Source organism: Camelus dromedarius, chromosome 9 (assembly GCF_036321535.1).
Source record: "Camelus dromedarius isolate mCamDro1 chromosome 9, mCamDro1.pat, whole genome shotgun sequence".
Classification (NCBI taxonomy): Eukaryota; Metazoa; Chordata; class Mammalia; order Artiodactyla; family Camelidae; genus Camelus; species Camelus dromedarius.
In genome coordinates, this window is record NC_087444.1 from 26159948 (window position 1) to 26181229 (window position 21282).

General features: G+C 47.1%; 1 protein-coding gene across 2 annotated transcripts in view; it reads right to left on the reverse strand.

Moving 5' to 3' along the window:
- Window positions 1-21282, reverse strand: part of PLCG2 (phospholipase C gamma 2) — a 142749-nt gene that overhangs the window by 62832 nt on the left and 58635 nt on the right. The window contains exons 6-11 of one of the 2 annotated variants that reach the window (XM_031457998.2): window positions 16700-16784; window positions 15074-15157; window positions 6728-6771; window positions 5231-5303; window positions 980-1081; window positions 16-134 (exon numbers count right to left, since the gene is read on the reverse strand). In XM_031457998.2, coding sequence (XP_031313858.1) covers window positions 16-134; window positions 980-1081; window positions 5231-5303; window positions 6728-6771; window positions 15074-15157; window positions 16700-16784 — 507 coding nt within the window. Of the gene's footprint in view, window positions 1-15; window positions 135-979; window positions 1082-5230; window positions 5308-6727; window positions 6772-15073; window positions 15158-16699; window positions 16785-21282 lie in introns of both variants that reach the window. The other variant, XM_064488934.1, reaches the window with a different exon arrangement.

A 21282-nucleotide genomic window follows, 5' to 3' on the forward strand; every position in this document is an offset into this window, starting at 1 on the left:
CACGGTGAAACTCACGTGTTATGTGACGAGGAGATCCAGTAATGAGACAAGGGGTTGTTCATGTCCTGCATGTCCACCACGTCATACTTGTCATCCCAAATGCTGTTCTCCCGTGAAAACAGGTACGTGAGGAACTAGGGGCATCACAAACACAAAGACGGAATCATCATGATGACAGGGACAGTGGTGCCTGGTTCTTCCTGGTCTGTGCCAACACTGGGAGATGGTAGCTCTGATACGTGAATATTCACCAGATGGTCCCCAGACCTCAGTTACCCAAGTTTTCAATGCAGAAAACTTGGAATGCAAAAGGCTGTACTGACACGTGTTTCACTAATCTATACAGTATTTTCCTTTTTAATGTATATCCTCAAATATCTGATGCCACAGCAGTACACGCTTCCCATATGTGAGTTTTAAGGCCTACTAATGCCGTGAATATTTGAGAATATTCACCACCCAACCAACGTGAGAAATAGGACATTACCAGTATCATAATACGTAGAAAGCAGGAAATTTTATATTCCTATTCCTGACCCCCTCAAAAAAAAAAAAATCAGAAGATTGAGTGACACTGGGGTAACACTCTGCTTTCTAGGAACAACCTACCATGGGACAGGAGCTGCCCAGTTCCCCCTGAGTCCCTGCTGCCTCACACAGGGCCAAATGTACGCATTTCCACACCTTGCAGGTGCCCCATAAACCTCTGAATTCCGTTGCTGTGCTTGTAAAAATTAGCCGCTCCCTGGGCAGCATGCGCCCTCTAGTGGCAAAAGCAAAGACCCCCACATGGTCCAACAGAGAAGGATGAGAAAAATGAAGACAGTGATGGTTCAGAACCTGGAAGAGAATCAGCTCTTGAGAACTGAGCCAGCCTGGGGGCAGTCTAACCACAAGGCCCTCTAAGGGAAGAGAACCAGAAAACACACTTCAGACGTGAATCAAAAAGCCGCAACAGCAGGACGCCGAGCCCACTCACCTCATCCACAAACAAGAAGGGCTCAGCAGTTTCTCTCATTGTGTCGTCGATAAACTTCGTCATCCGCTCACGGACTTTGTTCAGATCCTGAGCCCAAAGCTCCTTAGAAGGATAAAGAGATCAAGACATCATCAGAAAGAGGACTGGCAAAATTCTTCATCTCTCAGGGTCCAGCTTCAATCAAAGACCGAACCACGGACATTTTCTGGACGCACGTGTGATCAAGCCCTCACCCCTACGGGCAGCAAACATTCTCTCTAAAGGACCAGAGAGCAAATATTTTTGGCTTTGGGCCACAACCACTCAATTCTGCTGTTGTAGTGCAAAAGGAGCCACAGACAACAGGCACACAGGTGGCCGTGATTGCATTTGTAAATAAAACTTTATTTATAAAAACAAGCTGTGGGCCAGAGTTGGCCCACAGGCGCAGTTTCTCCTGCTCCAAGCTAGTTCTCTACGTGTGTTAGCACGAGGAAGTGACGGGGGTCGGGGAGGGAGGCACAATTACATCAGACCGCAGGGGTCACTCGCCTGGCTGACCCTGGACAAGTTACAGACTTTCTCTATGCCTCCTTCTCCGTTACATGAGAATTATGATATCGACCCACAGAGGCTGTGAGGACCTGGATGAAATAATGTTATGCACTTAACATGGCACTCGGTATACAAAAAGTGCTCAAATCACAAGCTTTTGTGAACAATCGTCACTGTTAGGTGACAACTCATTTAGTTCAGACAACTCCACAGGTCTAACACTGTCCTTGTCATTTTAGAGACAAGAAAACAGAAGCTCAGAAGATCACATGAAGACCCCAACTTCACACAGCTAGTACGTAGGAGAACTGGGGTCCCAAATAACTAAACTTTGGAAAACTGACACAGAATCAGTCAAGACCAGCCCAGCAACACTGCTCAGACACCAATAACACCTGAAAGATGCATGCCCGGTTCAAAAGCAGCTTCTGCACAGTCTTAGAAATTCAAAAGCCCCTTAGAAAAAAGAATAATCTAAAGTAACTTTACTGTTTTCCTCTCCCAACCCTGGAACCCCAAATACTCAGACAAAAGAATGACAGTGACCCACAGATTCAATTTTGACTCATGTTTTCTGGGTTCCAGATATTTTAAAGGCACATGTGCTACCAGATGCGTGTATGGCTGGATGAGAAGGATCAGACCAGGATGTCTGAGAGAAGGAAAAGCCTGAGGGCAGATACAAATGAGGTGAGTGCGGATCAACAATGAGCCTTGCTGTCATTCTTGCAAATCTACATGGATAAGGACACCCAGTAGCCAGGAGCCTGGGGAGCAGCCAGTTCACTGGAATGAGGGGTGTTACAAGCTTTGAATACTAAAACATGAAACTCAAATTGTAGGATGCTTAATGCAAACATCTTGCTAAGCCGAGATGCCTCCAAAAGGCCAGAAGCTTCCTGCTTCCTCCTCCGACAAAGCTTTCAAATAAAAAGCATGGGGACTTGGCGGGGAGGGTATAGCTCAGTGGTAGAGCGCATGCTTAGCATGCATGAGGTCCTGGGTTCAATTCTCAGTACCTCCATTTCTAAAAAAAAAAAAAAAAAAAAAAAAAATCAAAAATAAATAAACCTACTTACCTCCCCCAACCCCAAAAAAGCCTGGGGACTTAGCTGATATAACTGGGAACTAGGCTGGCTGTGAATAAGAAATCTTCTGCTGAAAGTTTAAAATATGAATATTCTGGGGGTTAAAAAATGTATCTACTTAGTGTGGGTACTCTGTTTGGCAACTGTAATAATGAAAATGATGAGTCGTGAAGAGAGGACTAATAAGGCTGACTCGACGGCAGTCGATGGGCACGGACTGCACGCCGGGCTCTGTGCGAATAAACCTTTTCACGCAGTGGCTCATTTTAAACTCACACACCCTCAGGAGGTACGTATACTATCAGCCTCCAGTTATAGAAATGGGAAAACTGAGGTTTCGCGTCATTAAATACCTTGACCAACGATGGCCCACCACATCCGTTTTGGGTCAGTTAGTGTCACCCTCCACCCCAGGGCTGGTCCACGGCACGCTGAACCAGCCCCCAAATAGAAATTAAGGTTAGTTCTAAGTTCTCATTTCTATTGAAAATGCTGCCACTCTTTCTTTAGGATAAATTCCTAGAAGGGCATTTATTTAGTCAAAGTACAGAAACCTTTTTTCAAAGTTTTCGTGTTAATTACATATTGCCACAGTGTTTTCTAAAACAACTCATACTGATTTGCATACCCAGTGCTGCAGTGGTTATTCCACATAGGAGCATCCGTCACCCCCAACAAATGTCCCCGCTGCCTGGCTCTGCTTCATGCCAGCATCACACAGAGCGCCATGCCCTGGGACATTAAGGGTCCCCAAGACTGATGGCTCCGAGGCCCCATCCCTGACATGACACCTTGTTTCCAATCACGCATCCTCATACAGATGCTCACGGGCGGCCTGCATCCTAACTCCTGGATGCAGAGACAGAGCTCCAGCACTTTGACCCTGGCCGGTATCCCTGACCTCTGAGGGCAGCCCAGCCAAGAAGCCAGTGTGTGGAAAGCCTGTGACTCTTCCTTGGAATAAACGCTCCCACTATGAGGTGGTGGGTTCCAGGATATAAGGCTACTGTGTCCCCAGGAGTTTAACCATTTCACTTCAATAGCTCCTGACAAAACTGAGGAAATCAGTGTAGGGAAGGGCAGCTGAAAAAGAGAATAGCCTGCGTGCATCTCTCTGTGTCACTCTTGGCAGCACAAGGCCGCGCAGGGAATTGTGCCCAGCAGAACTCACTTCTCCTGCCATTTCACCCGCCCTCGGTCGCGGTCTCAGGCTCGGCAGGTCAGCGTTCTCTGGATCACTCCCACTCACCCCTCATGGGGAATGCACGACACCTCCAAGTCCACGGTCACCACTTATGAGGACCCACAGTCGCAACCACATTTCCTGGCCTCCTGCAAGACTGTGTCTGTCCATTATCTTCCCTACAACCAATGAAATCTGAATGTGGGAGGGACACTGACACTAAGAACTTAATGTTGATCATGTAAGGTGTAACAGGAGTATGACTTGTAAAAACACAAGTCCACTTCATAAGAGAGACATAATGGGGTATTTCAAAATGAAATGGTACATGGTCTGGGGTTTACTTTAGAATTTTCCAGCAAGGAAATGAAGAAGGAAGGAAGGGGGTGGAAACGTGGGTGTGGAGATGGAAGATGGATGAAATCAAAGTGGCAAAACATTCATCATTTTGTAATCTGATGGGTACAGGGTGGTTTACGGCATCAGTCTGTCTACTTTTGTGTATGTTTGAGATGTTCCGTGATACAAAGGATTTGAAAAATGAACTGAATATTATGAACTAAAACTGCTCTAAACGTAGTCTATTTAAAAAAAAAATTAAAGAGAATGAAAGTAAATGAAACTCTAGGCATATAAATAAAAATTTTAACTAGACGAGCAACTATGCGTTTGCATATGTATACATGCTGATACAGCCACACAAAGAGCAATATGATTTTCTCCGATCCCACAATTCTGAGAGGCAGGGCTCTCACCCCCACTTAAAGAGGAGGAAACTGGGGCCCAGACAGGTCACACCACCTGCCCAAGGCCGCACAGCTAGTGAGAAGACGTCAGGGTCACGTCACTGACTCAGTCTCAGCCGTGACACTACTGCGACTTGGGGCTGGGTAATCCCTTGCTGTAGCGGGGCTGACCTCGGCTTCTTATCCCCGGTCTCTACCCCGAGTTGCATCTGCAGCCACTGTGCTGGGGCAGGACCGCCCCTGAGAAAACCGCCACCCAACACAAAACTGCTCAGACTCAGCCACAAGCTCCTGGACGGACACACACACTCCGGAATACTTCCCACGTGTCATTCATTTAAGGGCAGCTGGGCTGTCTTATCCCAGGGAGGACCTGCAGGCTCGTGCACCTTAGTCACATCCTCTGTCAGTCAGGGAAGACTTCCTGGGGAAGTGACACCTGAGATGAGCCTGGCGGAGGAGCAGAACCTGCAGGTGAGGACACACCGCCTGCCCTGGAGTATTTCCAGGCTTCCCTCGCTCCATCTGTGCCTGGAAAGGGTGCTGATAAGAGGCCAATCTCATTCCAGAGCCTAAGCCCCCAAGGCGGCACTGGACAGGGAGGCTAAATCTGTTTCATGGCAGCAGGCGGCAGGTGGTGAGAAGGTGAGAAACCGCCCGGGCATCTCCCCCCAGGACCCCTGCCCCACTGTCCTCTCACCTGCTGTTCATGTAAGAGAAACCGCTGGAAGTCGTGCAGGTGAACAGCAGAGGCATCTGGCCGGTCCGTGTTGCTGCCTCGGGGGAAGGAGAGGGTGTTTAGAGAGGGACATCCACCAGGGAAGAGGCGATTCTAGCCAGCAGGCCAGCCACCCAGACACCCTGCCAAGGGCCCCCATGGTGCCAGGTGCAGGCTGGCTAACAGGAAGACGAAGGTGACCCAGACGACATCCCTGACCCAGGAGGATTCAAAGAGAAGCCCTGACACCAGAACCTCACAGAATCAGTCCCTGGAATCTACACTTAGCGGCTCCCAGGTGGTTCAGGTGTGAGGAAGAGAAGGGAAGAGGGAGGGAGGGCACAGACAGGCATGTGTGGCAAATGCATGGGCAGGGCTGGATGCAGACAGCATGCAGGGGAGCTGATGCAGGAGACAGAACCCCAGAGTCTGCTGAGCTGGCCATCGAGGGCTCTGACGCAGGAATGGGGGCTGGGTGAAGCCCCTGACTCTGACAGACTGGGGAACCAGCCGGAGCCTGCAACATGAGGGCCCATGGAGGACCACTGCTGGAAGAATTTTCCATTTGAGATGAGGGAATCCTTCACCCTGAATCAAGGGAGATGCCACACCTCCACCTCGGCCAGCGGCTTGCTGACTCATGGCCTCGTGGAGAGGATGTTCGTAGCTACCAAAAACCCAGGACCTCACAGGACTGGCACAAGTAACCCTTATCTCTGTGGAAGGTGCATGCCGCAGAGCAGGGCTTTCCAGGGAAATCCGTACTTTTCCCTGAACACTTGCTGGCGGGGAAGAGGAGTTCTTTTTTTGAATATAGGAGATAAAACGTGCTTGAAGATTTCTCTCTTTACTAAACACTCAGGATCTAAAAGTATATTGTTTCTGAGTGTATTTCTAACCTTCTTTCCTAACCAGTCTCATGGGCCAACACTGATCTTTTCATTATAATACTATACAAAATTCAGCTTCGTTCTGGGGGGAGGGCTCAGTGGTAGAGCATATGCCCAGCGTGCATGATGTCCCAGGTTCAACCCTCAGCACCTCCATTAAAATAAATAAGTAAACATAACTACCTCTTCCCCAAAACAAAAAATAGATAAATAAATAAAATCATCATCACTATTTACGAGCCTCACCAGGCACCGTGTGAAGCACTTTGTATGCTTTGATTCATTTGCTTAACCAGGAATTTCCCCTGATTCATCTCTGGGAAAGGAGGTTCTGAAGCAAGCAGGCTTCTCTACAGAAACTTCCAGGCCCCCATCCCCATACCACACAAGCCCTGCTGCTGTGCGTGTTTATTCATGACACAGGCTTGGGGCGGCCAGTTCCTCAGTAGGGGCACCCCGTCCCTATGGACCCCAGTGCCTGCCAGAGAGGTGGCCCTCCCGGAACCAGCTGGCCGGGCAGACAGGACCCACAAATGCGTTAATGCCCGGCACCTCCGCCCAGAACAATAACCCAGAAGAGGTGCCTCACCCCAAGATGAACACGGAGGAATCCTTTTTGAATTCGTCCAGAATCTAAAATAGAAAACAGAATGAAAAGACACACAAAACAAGAACATTAGATAAGTCGAGCCACTTAATGCAAACATAGGTTTTTCTGTTTAAAAATTACTATCATTTGTGTGACATACAAATATTCAAATATGGCTGAGGCTTATGAAGCCAAAGGTAGAAGCCTTCCTCACCCCTTCCACAGCCTTATTCCTGATGAGCAACCACTTAATAATTTGGCAGGTCTCCCTCTAGAGATCGTTTTTATGGATATTCATTTGATTGTATCTTATCATATTACATTGCATCTGTGTCTCCCAACGTTTTGTTGTTGTTTCAAGCTTTATAAATTATTCTGCAACCTCAAATTGCCCTGCCCCACTACCCTGAAAACCCACATTGTATTCCATAATACGTATACCTTTCGATTTTCTGCTATTCTACCCAGCATTATAAAGAATGTCCATATATACATATGTGTCTTTGCCCACTGCGCCAGTGTTCCCTTTTGGTAGATTCCTGGGCGGGAAAACACCTGGACAGGGAGTAGGCACATTAAGTTTGATAGACTCACCAAATTGCACTCAAAACAGCTATCCTGACCAGCAGGCCCACCAGAGAATACACACCCTCACGGCTACATTTCAAACCCTTACCATTTCAACGAGCTCATTTCTAATCTTCTCATTCAGGAAAAAGAAAGACCGTATTGGGGAGCCATGGTCCTACTGTTCACGACCTGCCCATGTTCCAACTGTTGACGCAGGGAGGGCGAGCCCCGCTCCCAGCTTCCATTCACACCAGCTCGCTGGCCGAGCATTTTACACACACACGTTCATGCACACACACACACACTCACCACACGCACATGCACACACACACCCAGACCAAATCCGTTTCTGGCTAAGTACCATTACTTTAACGATCTTTAATGAGACTGTGATTGGACAAGCATTTGAATAACTCAGGACACAAATGGAAACGCAGCCCGAGGCAGGTTATATACGCTAATGAAATAAAACAACTCTCACTCTAGATTCCCCAAGTCCTCTCACCAAACTGCTTGGAATCCAGGACGACATGTGGAAAATCAGTATTCTAGACAAGATACATACCCACAGGCCCCTGAGAAGCATCAGGCAGTCTGCATAAGTCTGTGCACGTATACATTTTTTTTTTCTGGGAAATGGTCCGCAGCTTTAATCGGCACCTCAAAGAAACTGGTCACCCAAAAAGGTTAAGAGTCCCTCTTTTAGAAAGACTGTTCTTTTAAGCGACTCAGAGTCGGGTCTTTTGTCACGGCCGCCCTGGGAACCTGACAGGGCATGTTTGTGAGCTGATGTTGGGCAGCCAGGAACTCAGTTCCTCCTCATGCCAATCCTCTCAGGAAGGTGGTGAAATAAACCCCGTTTCAGAAACAAGGAACAGGCTCAGGGAGCACACACAGCTGTCCCAAGATTGCATACCAAGAAAGTCAAGGGACCAGAGTTTCAACCCAGGTCCACCCTGGTAAATATTGACTGCCCCACACAGTACGTGCAAAAGCCTGTAAAATAAACCACAACATCCTAGCAATGAGAGCTACGGGCACACAGGGGAGGCAGCAGTTCATTTATGTTAGCACTACCGTGCAGGGTTACATGGTCAGATTCTACCAAACTGGGGCATCTGGCCCTCTGGGACCCAGCAACATCTTTGATCCCTGGACCCAGCAAAGGCTCAGTGAGGCCAGGGTGACGTGTGTTTCCTTGACCACTGTGCCCTCTTGGGTCAAACATTTATTGACTGGATGACTAAAATAATGGATAAATTAATTTCTCTGGAGAAAATTAAAAGGCTACAGGGAAATTAAAATTTAATTAAGTTAAATTAAAAGGCTACAGGGAAAGGTAACCCATGACTTCTGGTCTCCAGAAGAAGAGGTAGTTATCATCTGGACAAGGAAAGGAGCCACACTAAAGGGCAGGGACCGCAGACATGATGGCCTAGAGGCCCCAAGATCCACCTGAGGTTGGGGAACTGAGTTTTCCCACGTGGTCAAGGGTAAGCGCACCCTGTGGGGCTGCAACTGGTCCTACAGGCTCGCTGTGCTTTGCTGATCTTCTGAGGCGGCCCAGGGGAAAACTACACTGAGGGGAGAGCTCACCAGATTCACCACTAATGTCTGTACTGTGGATGCCTGCTTTCCCAGACCACCGATCAGAATAATCTGCAGTATTCCCTGGAATCCTCCACCAACATATGACAGACTGTCACTCACTTCCCACATGCTCACACCTGTGTAAAGTCTGAAAGGACAAACATCGTACTTCTTGCTGAGTGTACAATCACAGGTAGGTCTGCGGGCATGTTCATTTCCTTTTATTTCTACGCCCTTTCTACTTTTATGTCATGAATATGCACTCCTTTGCCTGTCATAAAATGTACTCAGACATCAGGAAAAAATTTCCTGTCAAGGGCTGCCTGGTCGGCTTCAGCACAGTGCGATAGCAAAGGATGCTCTGCAAAACCCACTGACTGTACCCAAGATGGTCTTTTTGAAACAGAACAGAACAGGAGAACCAGAGACTGACAGCCCTCACCTCCTCCCAGGGGGATTCTGCCTCATAAAGACACACTGACAATAATGGTAAATACCATGTTCTGAGGGCCAACTGTATGCCCAGCACTCTGCTGGGTGACTGACATCTACAAGCTTTTATAATCTGTGCAGTAAGCATCCAGGATGGGTAATGTCACCCCCAGGAGGGTCAGGAACTGTGCTATTGCTTCCAGCTAAAAGTCATACTAAAGGAAAAGTGTGCCACCTTAAAAAAAAAAATTACAGCAGTGCTCTTTTCCACTTTAACAGGCAAACAAGCAACGGAAAACCCCTACATGCAGACTCGAGGGGGATACTTGTCTGATCCCTGCAACTTGCAGAGGTCATGGGTGCACACAATTATGTGTACGTGGTTACATGATGATGTTATATATGCTTGGAAAACTTGTCTTGCTGGCTTTCAGGAAGCAAACAGCCCTGTAGGGAGTCCCGTATGTCGAAGAGCTGCAGGCAGCCAGCCAGAAGCTGGAGCCTCAGTCCTACAACTGCAAGGAACTGAACGCTGCCACGACCACAAGGGCTTGGAAGCAGATCTTTTCACATCAGGCTTTCAGATGAGACCACAGCCCCAGCTGAAATCTTAAATGTAGCCTTATAAGACCCTGAAGCAGAGAATCCAGCTAAGGTGAACCTGGACACATGAACCCCAGAAACTAAGGGAGCAAACGGGCATCATGGTAATGCTCTTCTGCACATAACACGACAGTAACACAGAACTAAAATACGTAATATATAAGCAGTACATAAGCAACGCAGAACCCTGACACATTTCCAAAGCAGCCTGCTGTAGGGCACCCAGAACAGGTCACATGAAATGGCAGGGGGCAAGGACAGAGAGGTGAATAAACGGTAACCCAACCACCTCATCCCACGGGGGTGAAACTGCAGTCCTGGACCGAGAGCAAGACTGAACTCAGTCAGCCATCCTCACTGCAAGTCAGGACCTGTAATGCCCGACCCTCAGCCTCCACTAACCAAGGGGGACTTCGCAGCAAAGTAGCAGTTATTAAGCTGGGTATCAAGTTAAAATATTTAAGGCAGAAATAACACAATGTCTTAGGTTTGCTTCAAAATCCTCTGAGAAGAGGGAAGTGTGTAAAGGCATAGATGAAATAAGATGAGTTGAGCATTGCTGCAGCTGGCAGATGGGTACATGGGGGGCTGTTACACTATTATCTGCTTATCCGTGTTTGAAATTTCCCTTAATACTGAAGTTTAAAATGAAATTTCCCTTAATACTGAAGTTTAAAAAAACTAAAAAGAAGTATCAGTGGCTGGGCAGTGAAGCTGAGCAAAGGAGAACTCGAATCCTAGCTCTGCAGGGTGCCATCTGCATGCCAGCAAGTAACCTCTCTGAGTGCCAATTTCCACATTCATAAAGTGAGGGTAATAACAGTACCTCTCACGGGGTTATGAGGAGAATTAAATGTCTGTGAGACACTTAGCACAGCGCCCAGCACAGAGGTCCCACTCAGGAATTGTTAGCTGTGAACTTTAATCATAATACTGTTATTACAGCCTAGTTAGAGATACATCCTCTCCCCAGGGGGGCACACATGGAATTAAATTTCTTACCTTCCTGCTGCTGCCAAACTTTTGAAAGCTTTGAGGCATGAGAACAGAGAAGCAATGGAAGCAGGTGGTTAGACACAAGGAGGAACTGGCAACCTCAAGTTGGAAACCTATAGCCGCTGATAAGCAGGATTTAGTTCCGGGGCTCGTCAATCACCATGAAGAGCCCTGTCTCCCCAAAGAGCCCAAGAAAGCCAGTTGAGCCCCTAAGAGCACACAACTAATGCTTTACTCTGCCCTAAGCTTCCAGGGAGCAGCTCAGGAAGTAAATGACATATTGACAGTTAGGGAAGGAGCATTTACCTACACAAGGGCAGGGAGGCGTCTCAAGCTGGCCAGTAACTACCAAGCCCAGATTCCAAGTCAGGGAATTAAAATATGCAAAGGCCAGGGACAGTTAGACCCTCCAATGGTGGAGATCAGAGGCTGTCGACCCAAGAAGTCTTAGGAGGCAGTAGGCAACATAAATTAGTAGAGAGCTGGGTGGGGATGGGAGAGGGGGCTGGACAAACCAGAGGATGCAGGGTTTCCTGCCACTCAGAGGTCGCCACCTATAGCCAGATCTCAGGACCCATATAAGCCGGATCTCGATTTTTTTTTTTTCTAGAGAAGCAAAAACTATGGATCTTAAAATGAAATCGCCCTAGTTTTAAATGTAGGCAATTCATTAAAAAAAAAAAATTAAACCATGAGACCAAATACAACTGAATGTGGTGTTCTGGCCACCAGGGGTAACCTCTGGTACAGATGTTTTCCCCTCAAAACTGGGTGATCTAGGGCACTCCCAGAGGACTCAAGGATTCTGCAGAAATTGGACTCAAATTTCTTTCTCTCCCTTCTCCCTCTCAAACACACATACATTAGCCTTAAAAAGAACCATAATGAAAAATGCTCTCAGGTGGAATTTTATCACGCTGGATGGAGACCATCAGTGGGTAATCTGTGCTGGCAGGTGCAACAGCGTCTGTGCAAACCTTACTCTCAAGCTTTGCCTGCCCTCTGTCTAGTGAGACAGCAACCTGAAATTTCAAGGGAAACGATTATAAACAATGTTATTTGCAACTACTTATCTTGAGTGAATCAAGCTTTCCTCAATCCTGGTCAATTGCATAAAACAGCAACTGTCATCCTGGGTTTCACTGTCTTCACAACATTTTCACTGTTCTCAAGAACCGACTATAAATAAAAGTTACAGAAATTAACCTAAAAAGTGTTTTAATCAGCTTCTTTGCAGCAGTGGGTTTTTTTCAATTAAGATTTCATATAAAAAAAAGGGGGAGGAATTGTATCATTTAAAAAGTCATATAACCAGTGTCTTGATTTAATACCTTCATTTTATATAGAGGAGGCTGAGTGGAGGGAAAAGATGGCTTTCCCCAAAAATCACTTGGTCAGTCAGAGGTCAAGCTGGGGCTGGAATCTAGGTCTTTCAACTCCCAAAGCCTACAATCTTTCTACTCCATTCGGCCAACCAAGAACTAATTATTACATGTGTGAAAAAGTGAACACACTGCAACTGAATTTTTTGTTCTATATAATAACATATTTTTTCCCAGTCTATGTAGACCAGTTTCTTGTGTTCTCCTATCTCCCTTCCTCAGATACATCCTAAATCCCACTGCCAGTGGTCACCTATGAAGAGGCCTCATCCTGTGGCCAGCCTGTGTCCAGCCTGCAGGCCTGTATGCAGAAGGCAACTGATAACTGTCTTTCCCACTCACCACTTGAAAACTTCTGCATTCAAATGTCAACTCCCAGTCCTTCATTCAGTCCTCCCCAGAGCTCAAGGGGTCGGGAATCATCCCCATTGCACAGATGAGAAGACTGAGGCTGGGAGTGGTCAACGGCTGGCCCAAGATCACACAGCTGGTTGGAGAAAGCATATCCATTTGGCTCCAGGTTCCACGCATTCTCTGCTCCCTCGGAGCTCTGCTCTAGACCCACCTCGGCCACCTGCAGAACTCTCTCTAACAGTAACAATGGTCCTGTTGGTGGGGTGCACGCCACCCACCAAGCATATGCTCCATGTCCTGCACCAAACGCCTCGTGTTTTAAGCTTTATGCTTTATTGAACTTTTTTTTTTTTTGCAAAAGTTCTGTGCTAACTGGAATAAGTGGAAGAAAACTGAAGTGTGCAAAGAAAATTTTAATTCTTTCTCGTGTGCCTTCCCAAATCCCTCCAGGACACACACAGTATCAACCTCAAACGTGAGGGGTGTACTCTTTCATACCTTCTCCTGGTTCTAAAAAACACACACAAACACATATATAGGAGGATTACTGTGTGTTACCAATAAAAAAAAAATCAAACCTAGCGCCTTACATGAATCGGCTGCTGGCTTTCCTCACAAAATATCACAAGTACCCCTCCAGACCAACAGCAACACAACTGACTCAGGCTTCTTCATCAGTTGCACGGTGTTGTGTAGCATGGATGGACCATAATTTACCCAGCTATTGCTCTATGGAGAGGCATTCAGATGGCTCCCAGGTATTTTGCCAGCAGAAGTGATGCTACAATAAACAATCTGGTAATATATTCTTAGGTCTCAGGGCTTTCATTTCTCTAAAACAGAGCCCCCAAAATGCCACTCACAGGTCAAAATGTATGCATATCTTAATTTAATTTTAAAATAGCACATCATCTTAATCAAAAAATATTAAACTCATTTAAAAAATGAATAAAAGCAGGGAGGGTGGGGAAGGTATAGCTCAAATGGTAGAGCACATGCTTAGCATACACAAGGTCCTAGGTTCAATCCCCAGCACCTCCTCAAAAAATAAATAAGTAAACTTAATTACCTCCCTCCAAGAAAAACAAACAAAAAAGAATAAAAGCATAAAAAGAAAAAACACACACACATAATCCCTCAACCAAGAGATGGTTACTATTAAGAATGTGATCAATTTCCTTCCAGAATGAGATGATACAGTAGAGTTAGTTGAACTTTTTTACTTTAATAGGCTCAGGTTAAATTCCAATCAGACTTCGGGGCCACTTGCAGTCCCACCAAGAGGGAGTGAAAGCACCATTTGCCCACTTTGCGCCTTTAGCTCAAACACATTTAAAACCTTGGCCAATCTAATAGGTGAAAATCTACAACACTGTCACTCCCACTTTATATTTCCTTGACTAGAAGGGAGATGGAACACTTCTCACGGGTCTCTTAGGAACATGCTAGACTATGAAACACAGGGGAAATAAAAACATCATTCAATCATTAGCTCAAGAATCCTCTTACCCATGCAGATGGCCTATACGCACAAGAAAAGATGCTCAACTTCACTAATCATCACAGTGAGATATTATCTACATATGTCAGAATGGCTGTCATCAAAAAGAACGCAAATAACAAATGCTGGTGACGATGCGGAGAAAAGAGAACCCTCGCACACTATTGGTAGGAATATAAATCAACGCAGCCACAGTGGAAAACAGTACAGAGGTTTCTCAAAAATACTGAAACTACCATATGACCCAGCAATTCCACTGCTGGATACATTATCTGAAAGAAACAAAAACATTAATTCCAAAGAATACAAGCACTCCAATGTTCATAGCTACATTATTTACAAACGTCAAGATATGGAAGCAATCTAAGAGTCCATCAACAGGTGAATGGATAAAGAAGTTGAGGTGTATATATACAATGGACTATCGCTCAGTCATAAAAAGAATAAAATATTGCCATTTGCAACCACATGGATGGACCTGGGAGATATTATGCTAAGTGAAGTAAGTCAGACCGAGAAAGACAAATACTGTATGACATCACTTATCCATGGAATCTAAAAAATACAACAAACTAGTGATATAACCAAAAAGAGAAACAGAATCACAGATATAGAGAACAAATTTGTGGTTACCAGTGGGGAAAGGAAAGGCAAGAGGGGCCATATAAGAATAGGGGATTACGAGGAACTAACTATCACGTATAAAATAAGCTACCAGGATATATTGTACAACACAGGGAATACAGCAAGGATCCTGTAATAATTATGAATGGAGTATAACCTTTAAAAATTGTGAATCACTATACTGCACACTTACAACATATAATATTGTGCATCAACTATACTTCAATTTTAAAAATTTAATAAGGCAAGACTATCAAAACCTTCAAAAATAAATGAAAAAAAGAATCATCTTACCGATTTTTGCTGTTCAAACATAAGTTTTTTATAGAAGAGATGGAACTGTTCAAAGCTGAGTTCATCCTTGTGCGCGCCTATTTCCTGTAAATATAAAAAAAAAAGTGACCACACAATTTTTGGTGTCCACCACAAGAATGCCTCCTCCCTGTTCACAGAAATAGCAGGGCCTTTCTACAACACTGGCTAAAATCAAACTTACGTTCTTCTGAACCCAGCTGTCTACAAGTTTCCTGATTTATCTGCCTGGAAAACATACCCACAAGGGACCCCAGGTAAGAGCCTTCCCGTGACTCTGAAAAAGGGAAGAGTCTCGGCCAGAATTCCAAGGGTCATAATGCAGAAGTCCTCCTATTGGGGGCAAAAGACACTTTCAAATCTAGACACGTAGGATATGTACATATAGGTCATTTTTTAAATAATAAGAAAATGAACCAAGCCTTTGGAGTTACAGAGCTCAACTCCAGTCAAGACTTGTCCCCTGTGCTTAACGGCTTTGGGCAATTCACCTGACCCATGTAGATCCTTAGTTTCTTCATCTATAAAAGGAGAGAACCACCCCTACCCTCCTCGGACTCCCCTGAAACTGCATCAGATTACACCTTCATAGCTCCTGCCTAGTAAAGGCTGGATAAAGAACAAAACTCCAGTTACGTGGTGGTCAACAGTAAGCGCTTCTCCCATCTCTCGTCCCTTCTGTCAATCTCCACCCTTCTCTGGTTTTGCCTTCCTGGGTCAGTTGGAATGATGAGGGCAGGCCAAAAGGCAGCTTGACGAGCAATAAAGCGGGTTAATTCTTCCAGGAGCCCACTGGTACCAAAATGAGTGAGCTCTTTCAGCTCTTTCACCTGCGACTAGGGCTGCCATTGGCATGGCCATGCGAGTCCTCCAACTGGGACTACTGGGACAGAGTGTTTTTGGGCTCCCTGATGAGGGCCAGTTTCCCTCTGAGGACCAGAAATGCTACTCACGGATCATCTGTAGCCTCACACTGTTCAGAAGAGCCCCACCTGATCAACCTACCCCATCAATCATGCTGTGACTTTACCTGCCCCAGATCTACCAACAGTTTAATTACACAAGATCATAAACAAATGAAACGATAGGTGGCAGGAGGGATGGAGGGATGGGAGGATGGGTTGGAGGGAGGATGGGAGGGTGGAAGGAGGGAGGAAGGGGTGGGTGGGAGGGGGAGGAAGGGCAGAGAAGAGCCAACTCCGACAACTACATTATCAGGACTCGCATAAAAAATGCCACATCCCTGGCAACCCACGTAAGGAATCTTTCATAATGTTTTCCAAAAGAAACACATTTGTTCATATTGGTAAAAGGGGAACAGGCTGTGGATGGTGAGGGAAAAGGAAAGGCGGACTGGCGGAAATGCTCCAGGTCAAGGAGCGCAGTAAACACGGTCTTGGTGGATGGCATCCTCTGCTAGGATTGAGAACAGGGTCCTGAGATCTTCATGCGCCATCTCTCCGTCTGGACTAAGATGGATGAATCTGGAGGCGAAGGACTTTCTTGGGCACCATTCATCGGAGCTCAAAGGCACGTGGTAGCTTTCCCGTGAGAGGACCCCAGTAGCCCAGGGGTCACAAAATCGCCAGGCTGAGCTATGAAACTTACCACAAATTTATCTTTGAGGAACTTAGCGCTGCTCACTTTGAAGTTGACCAGGGGCAAGATGGCCTTCAACTCTCGGAGGCTGATGCTGAAAAAAGAGGGGAACCCCAGCTCTGTCAGCCTGGAAGCCTTTCAAGAGAAGAAGGTGGGCGACTCCCACCTCTATCAGAAGACCCGCCAAAAGCTGTCAGTGAGCGTTAACTGGGAACTGAGACCCCAGGTCCAAGGTTGGGGGTGACACCCGGGGTGTGAGGCTGGTCTCCACCCTTCAGGGATGGCTGTGGACACAGGTCACAGAGGAGAGTTACAGCACGGGCAGAAACAGCATCAGATGACCTTTGTAGATATGAACTATCACAGAGGTTCAAACCAAGGTGATGTCACTGAAGGCCAGAGATGGGGAGGGAAAGGAGCCAACCTTATTTGAACACTATTATATGCCAGGCTGTCCTGTGTATCTCCAGGTAATAATGTTACCAAGCTCCTCACTATCCTGAACCCCTGACACCGTATGCATTCTCCACCCTCAGGATTCAGAACAGGCAATGGGGTGGGAGGCAGGGTACGCTGCTCAAGGCCAGAGCTGGTCTAACGATGCTATGAGGTGGGTGCCGCTATCATCCCCATGTTCCAGGTGAAGAAACTGAGGCTCAGAAAGGCTCGCTGCTAGTGCATAATGAAGGCAGACTCCCGTGATCCAGATCCTTGAGGCTGCAGAGCCAAGTGCCCAGCAGAGCGACACCGGGTGATCTGGGGTTGGGGGGGGGGGCCTTTGGTGCGGTCAGACAAAACCGTTCTGTGTTCTTGGAGATATCATACCAGACTGGGGCTGTGCAGGCCAGGAAGGAAGTCTGCCTGGGCTGTGGGCAGAAAATGGCCCAGCTTCCCCCACACCATCTACTCGGCCTCTGCCAGCACAGCCAGAAGGAAGCAGCATGTTACACTCAGCAGCTACCCTTAGAGACAACCAAGTGGACTCCTGGCCGCCCCAGTGTCCCCACCTCCAGCATTCTTGTCTCCAATCTAATGGGTTCCCTAATATCAGAGACCTTTATGTGTCAGATGCTCCCCAACCGCCCACCACTCCAGGGCGGGCACCCAGGGCTTTCCCAGAGAGACACTGAGAGCAACGCAAAGCCACTGGGGGGCCAGGTGGGGCTGGCCAGGCAGAGAAGCGAATGGGCTGGCTGAGACCCCTTCCTGACCCAGCCCTGGGGTGTCCGGGATGAAGGAAGAAGAGTGGCTGGGCTGGCGCTGCAAAAAGAGGCAGCAAGAGGGTTTGGCCAAGCTGGTGGCAGAGGGGCTCACCCATGACCAGGAGAGACATCAGACTCCCCTCGGGAAGCCAGAACTTTCAGGAAGAAACAGGACCAAGAACCATCCCACACCCAGGAACAAAGAGACTGGGGAGCTGGGAGCTAGTGCAGCTGCCTGGGGCTGGCGGAGCAAACACAGGGCCCGGGGCATAATGAGCACTGAGATATCCAAGCCCACCTGCTCCCAAAGTCCCACCTTACAGGAGAGCAAATGAGCTCCCAGGTAAAGGCAGGGACCAGAGAGTGTCTTTGGGCTCCAGTGCAGGGACCCCATCACTCTACCCCCCCCCCGCCTGCACCTCTCCCCAACTCCCCACTCTGGGCATCTGAACCTGCGCAGCAGGTGACCCTGAGCCAGGACTGGCACACAGACTCCCCAGCTGCTGGGGGGTAGGAAGCCAGCAGCTCTAACTTCACCCTCTCCCTGTCCAGGACTCGTCATCAGATAAAGGGAGTGCTTCAGCTGAGGTCACACCCAGCCCTCTGGCCTCAATTCAGGACAGCTCTGCAGGGCTGTCCTCGGAGCCCCTCGTGGGGTCAGGTGAGGCCACGATTGCCACTGCATCGAGGCCCAGCTCTTCCCGCTGCCTTCACTTCCACAGGTGTTGATCCGCTGCCTGCTCCCCAATAAGCTTCCTACACACAAACCCACATCTCAGATTATGTTTCCACAGTATCAACCGGTGACAGCGGGTTAGGAACCAGATCAATCCCTTTGGGGACCAATGACAAAAACGATCCCCCCCCCACCATGGACACTAAACACTCATGGTACCTTCCCTCCTCAGCCTGGCACAGTCCCAGATTCTACAACACTGCACCCCGGGGCGGCCTTTACCAAATAACAGAGGAAACTGACCTGCCACCCCGAGGCTGGTAACCAACACCTCCACCACCCCCAGCTTCTCCTACCAATAACAAACATTTTTAGTGTTGACCATGAATACGTAGGCACCACCCAAGCACTGCTCACGTACGAATCCACTGAACACTCACACCAACCCTAGGAGGTAGGAAATACGATCTCTTTTACAGATTAGGAAGCTAAGACAAAGAGAAATTAAGTAGCTTACCCAAACTCACACAACCAACAAGTGTCAGGGCTGAGATTCAACCCTCAGCGCTGCCCAACACAATTTTCTACCATGATGGAAATGTTGTAGATCGGGGCTGGCTAATGCGGTAGCCACTACCGAGCATTTGAAATGTGGCTAGGGCGACCAAGGGACTGAATTTTTAATTTTTTACTTAATTTTAATTAATTTAGAGTTATTAAATAGTCACACGTGGACAGTATAGCTCTAGAAGCTTCCTTCTCCAAGTAAGGTCCCGGGGCCCAGATTATCAGCATTAGCTGGGAATCTGTCGGAAATGCAAACTCGTGCTTCCCCTCCCAGACCAAGTGGAGCAGAATTTCTGCAGGACAGGCTGTGCACTTTGGTGGCTAAAGCCCCCCAGACGGCCCCGTGGGCTGGAGCCAGGACTCCTAGCCCTGAACAGCATGGAACCCCTATTTGCAATCCTGTTGAAGAAAGAACAGGACCACACACCTGCCTCCCACCCAAAAACCCGTCCCCTTCCGCCTTCTAAAGAACAGGAGGTGCACATTCATCTTATGCAAATTCAAGGTTATGTACCTGGGGCAAAGGGCAAGGTAGGAAAGAAATGGCCACAGAGACATCTGCTCCCAGCCCTTAGCGCTGCCGCCCCCTCTGCAGGACTCGCCCTGAGGGATGCAATTCCAGGGACCCTCATGGAAGGTTGAGGGGCTTTCTCAAGGGGTATTTTGACTGCAGTTTTCAACTAATGCACTGACCTTGGGAACTAATTCCCAGATAAAGAGGAAACTAAATGCTAAAGATTCAAAAAGGGGGAGGGGGTTCTGGAAATCTGCCCAAGATTAATGTTAAACATTCATGCTTTTGACCCAGTCTCTCCAGGCCTGGCAATGTCAAAAGGAAAGTTTCCAACACAGACCGTTCTGTTTGCCCGATATCACATCTAGGAACGAAGAGGGAGGACTTTCATTCATCTGACAAACACAAGTAAGACTGAATCAGCCAGATCCCTGACCTCAAGGAGCCCCCAACAACGTGAACAGCAACAAGGCCAAGATCCAAAGAAAGCAGAGGCCATCTGCCAACAGGGACTCAATGTCCTGGCTCGAAGTCAAAAATCCTACAAAATCACCCCAAAAATGTTTCTCATGAGGGTCACTTCTTCCATTCACTTTGAATAACTCAGTGAAACTGCGAACGTAAGGAAAAACTGGACACAAACTAAATGACAAACAAAAGGCAACTTTTCAAGCCAAATGGCAAATCCCATTGGCTGGATGATAATGTAGGCATTACTCTTCCTGAAGCACTGCAACAAAATGTAAGAGTCTTACAGTTTAACGCCAGTGGAAATAGTCTGCCCCCCTTTCATGTGGGCTGGACTCAGTGATTTATTTCCAAATAATAGAGCAGAGGCAGATGGGGGGGCCTTACAAAGGAAAAATCTGGAAGACAGCACCTTGGCCAGGTGGTCAAGGCTTACATCTCCACTGATAAGCCATGCTGAGAGCAGGCGCCCCTGGACATGAGGTGAAGGAAAAGACATCACCTCTGTGACATTCTTCCCAAACGCCTACCACCTCAGGCTACCCTCAACTCCAGTCTAATCATGACAAAAATATGAGACCAACACAAATGGAGGGACAGTCTACAGAATACCTGAGACATATCAATGTCACGAAAGACAAGGGAAGAAGAGAAACTGTCACAGCCCAGAGGAGACCAAAGGGACAGAACAATGAAGTGCAATGTGGGGTCCTGGGTTGGACCCCAGACCAGGGGAAGGACACTGGCAGGGAAAAAAAAGTGAACACCCAATAAAGTCTAGGGTTTACTCAACAGTCATGAAGCCAAGGTGGTTTCTAAACTTTAACAAATATACCATGGTCATGAATGGCGTGAACCTTAGGGAAAACTGGCAAAGAGGCAGATGGGAACTCTGTGCTGTGTTGGCAACCTTTCTCTAAATTATTCCAAAATTTTAAAATTAGTTAAAGAACAGGATATAAGATCATATGTATGGTAAGATTTTAATAAAGTAAAATGAAGAACAACATTGAGGATGAAAATCTACCCAAAAACACTGTAGCCAGAGTTAATGGTGCTGACCATTTAATGTCAAATTCATATAAATTTTGTCTGGTTTTCAGTATTTCCAAAGTTTTCTATAATGAACATGAGTTACTTTTATAATTAAAAAAAAAAAGGTAGC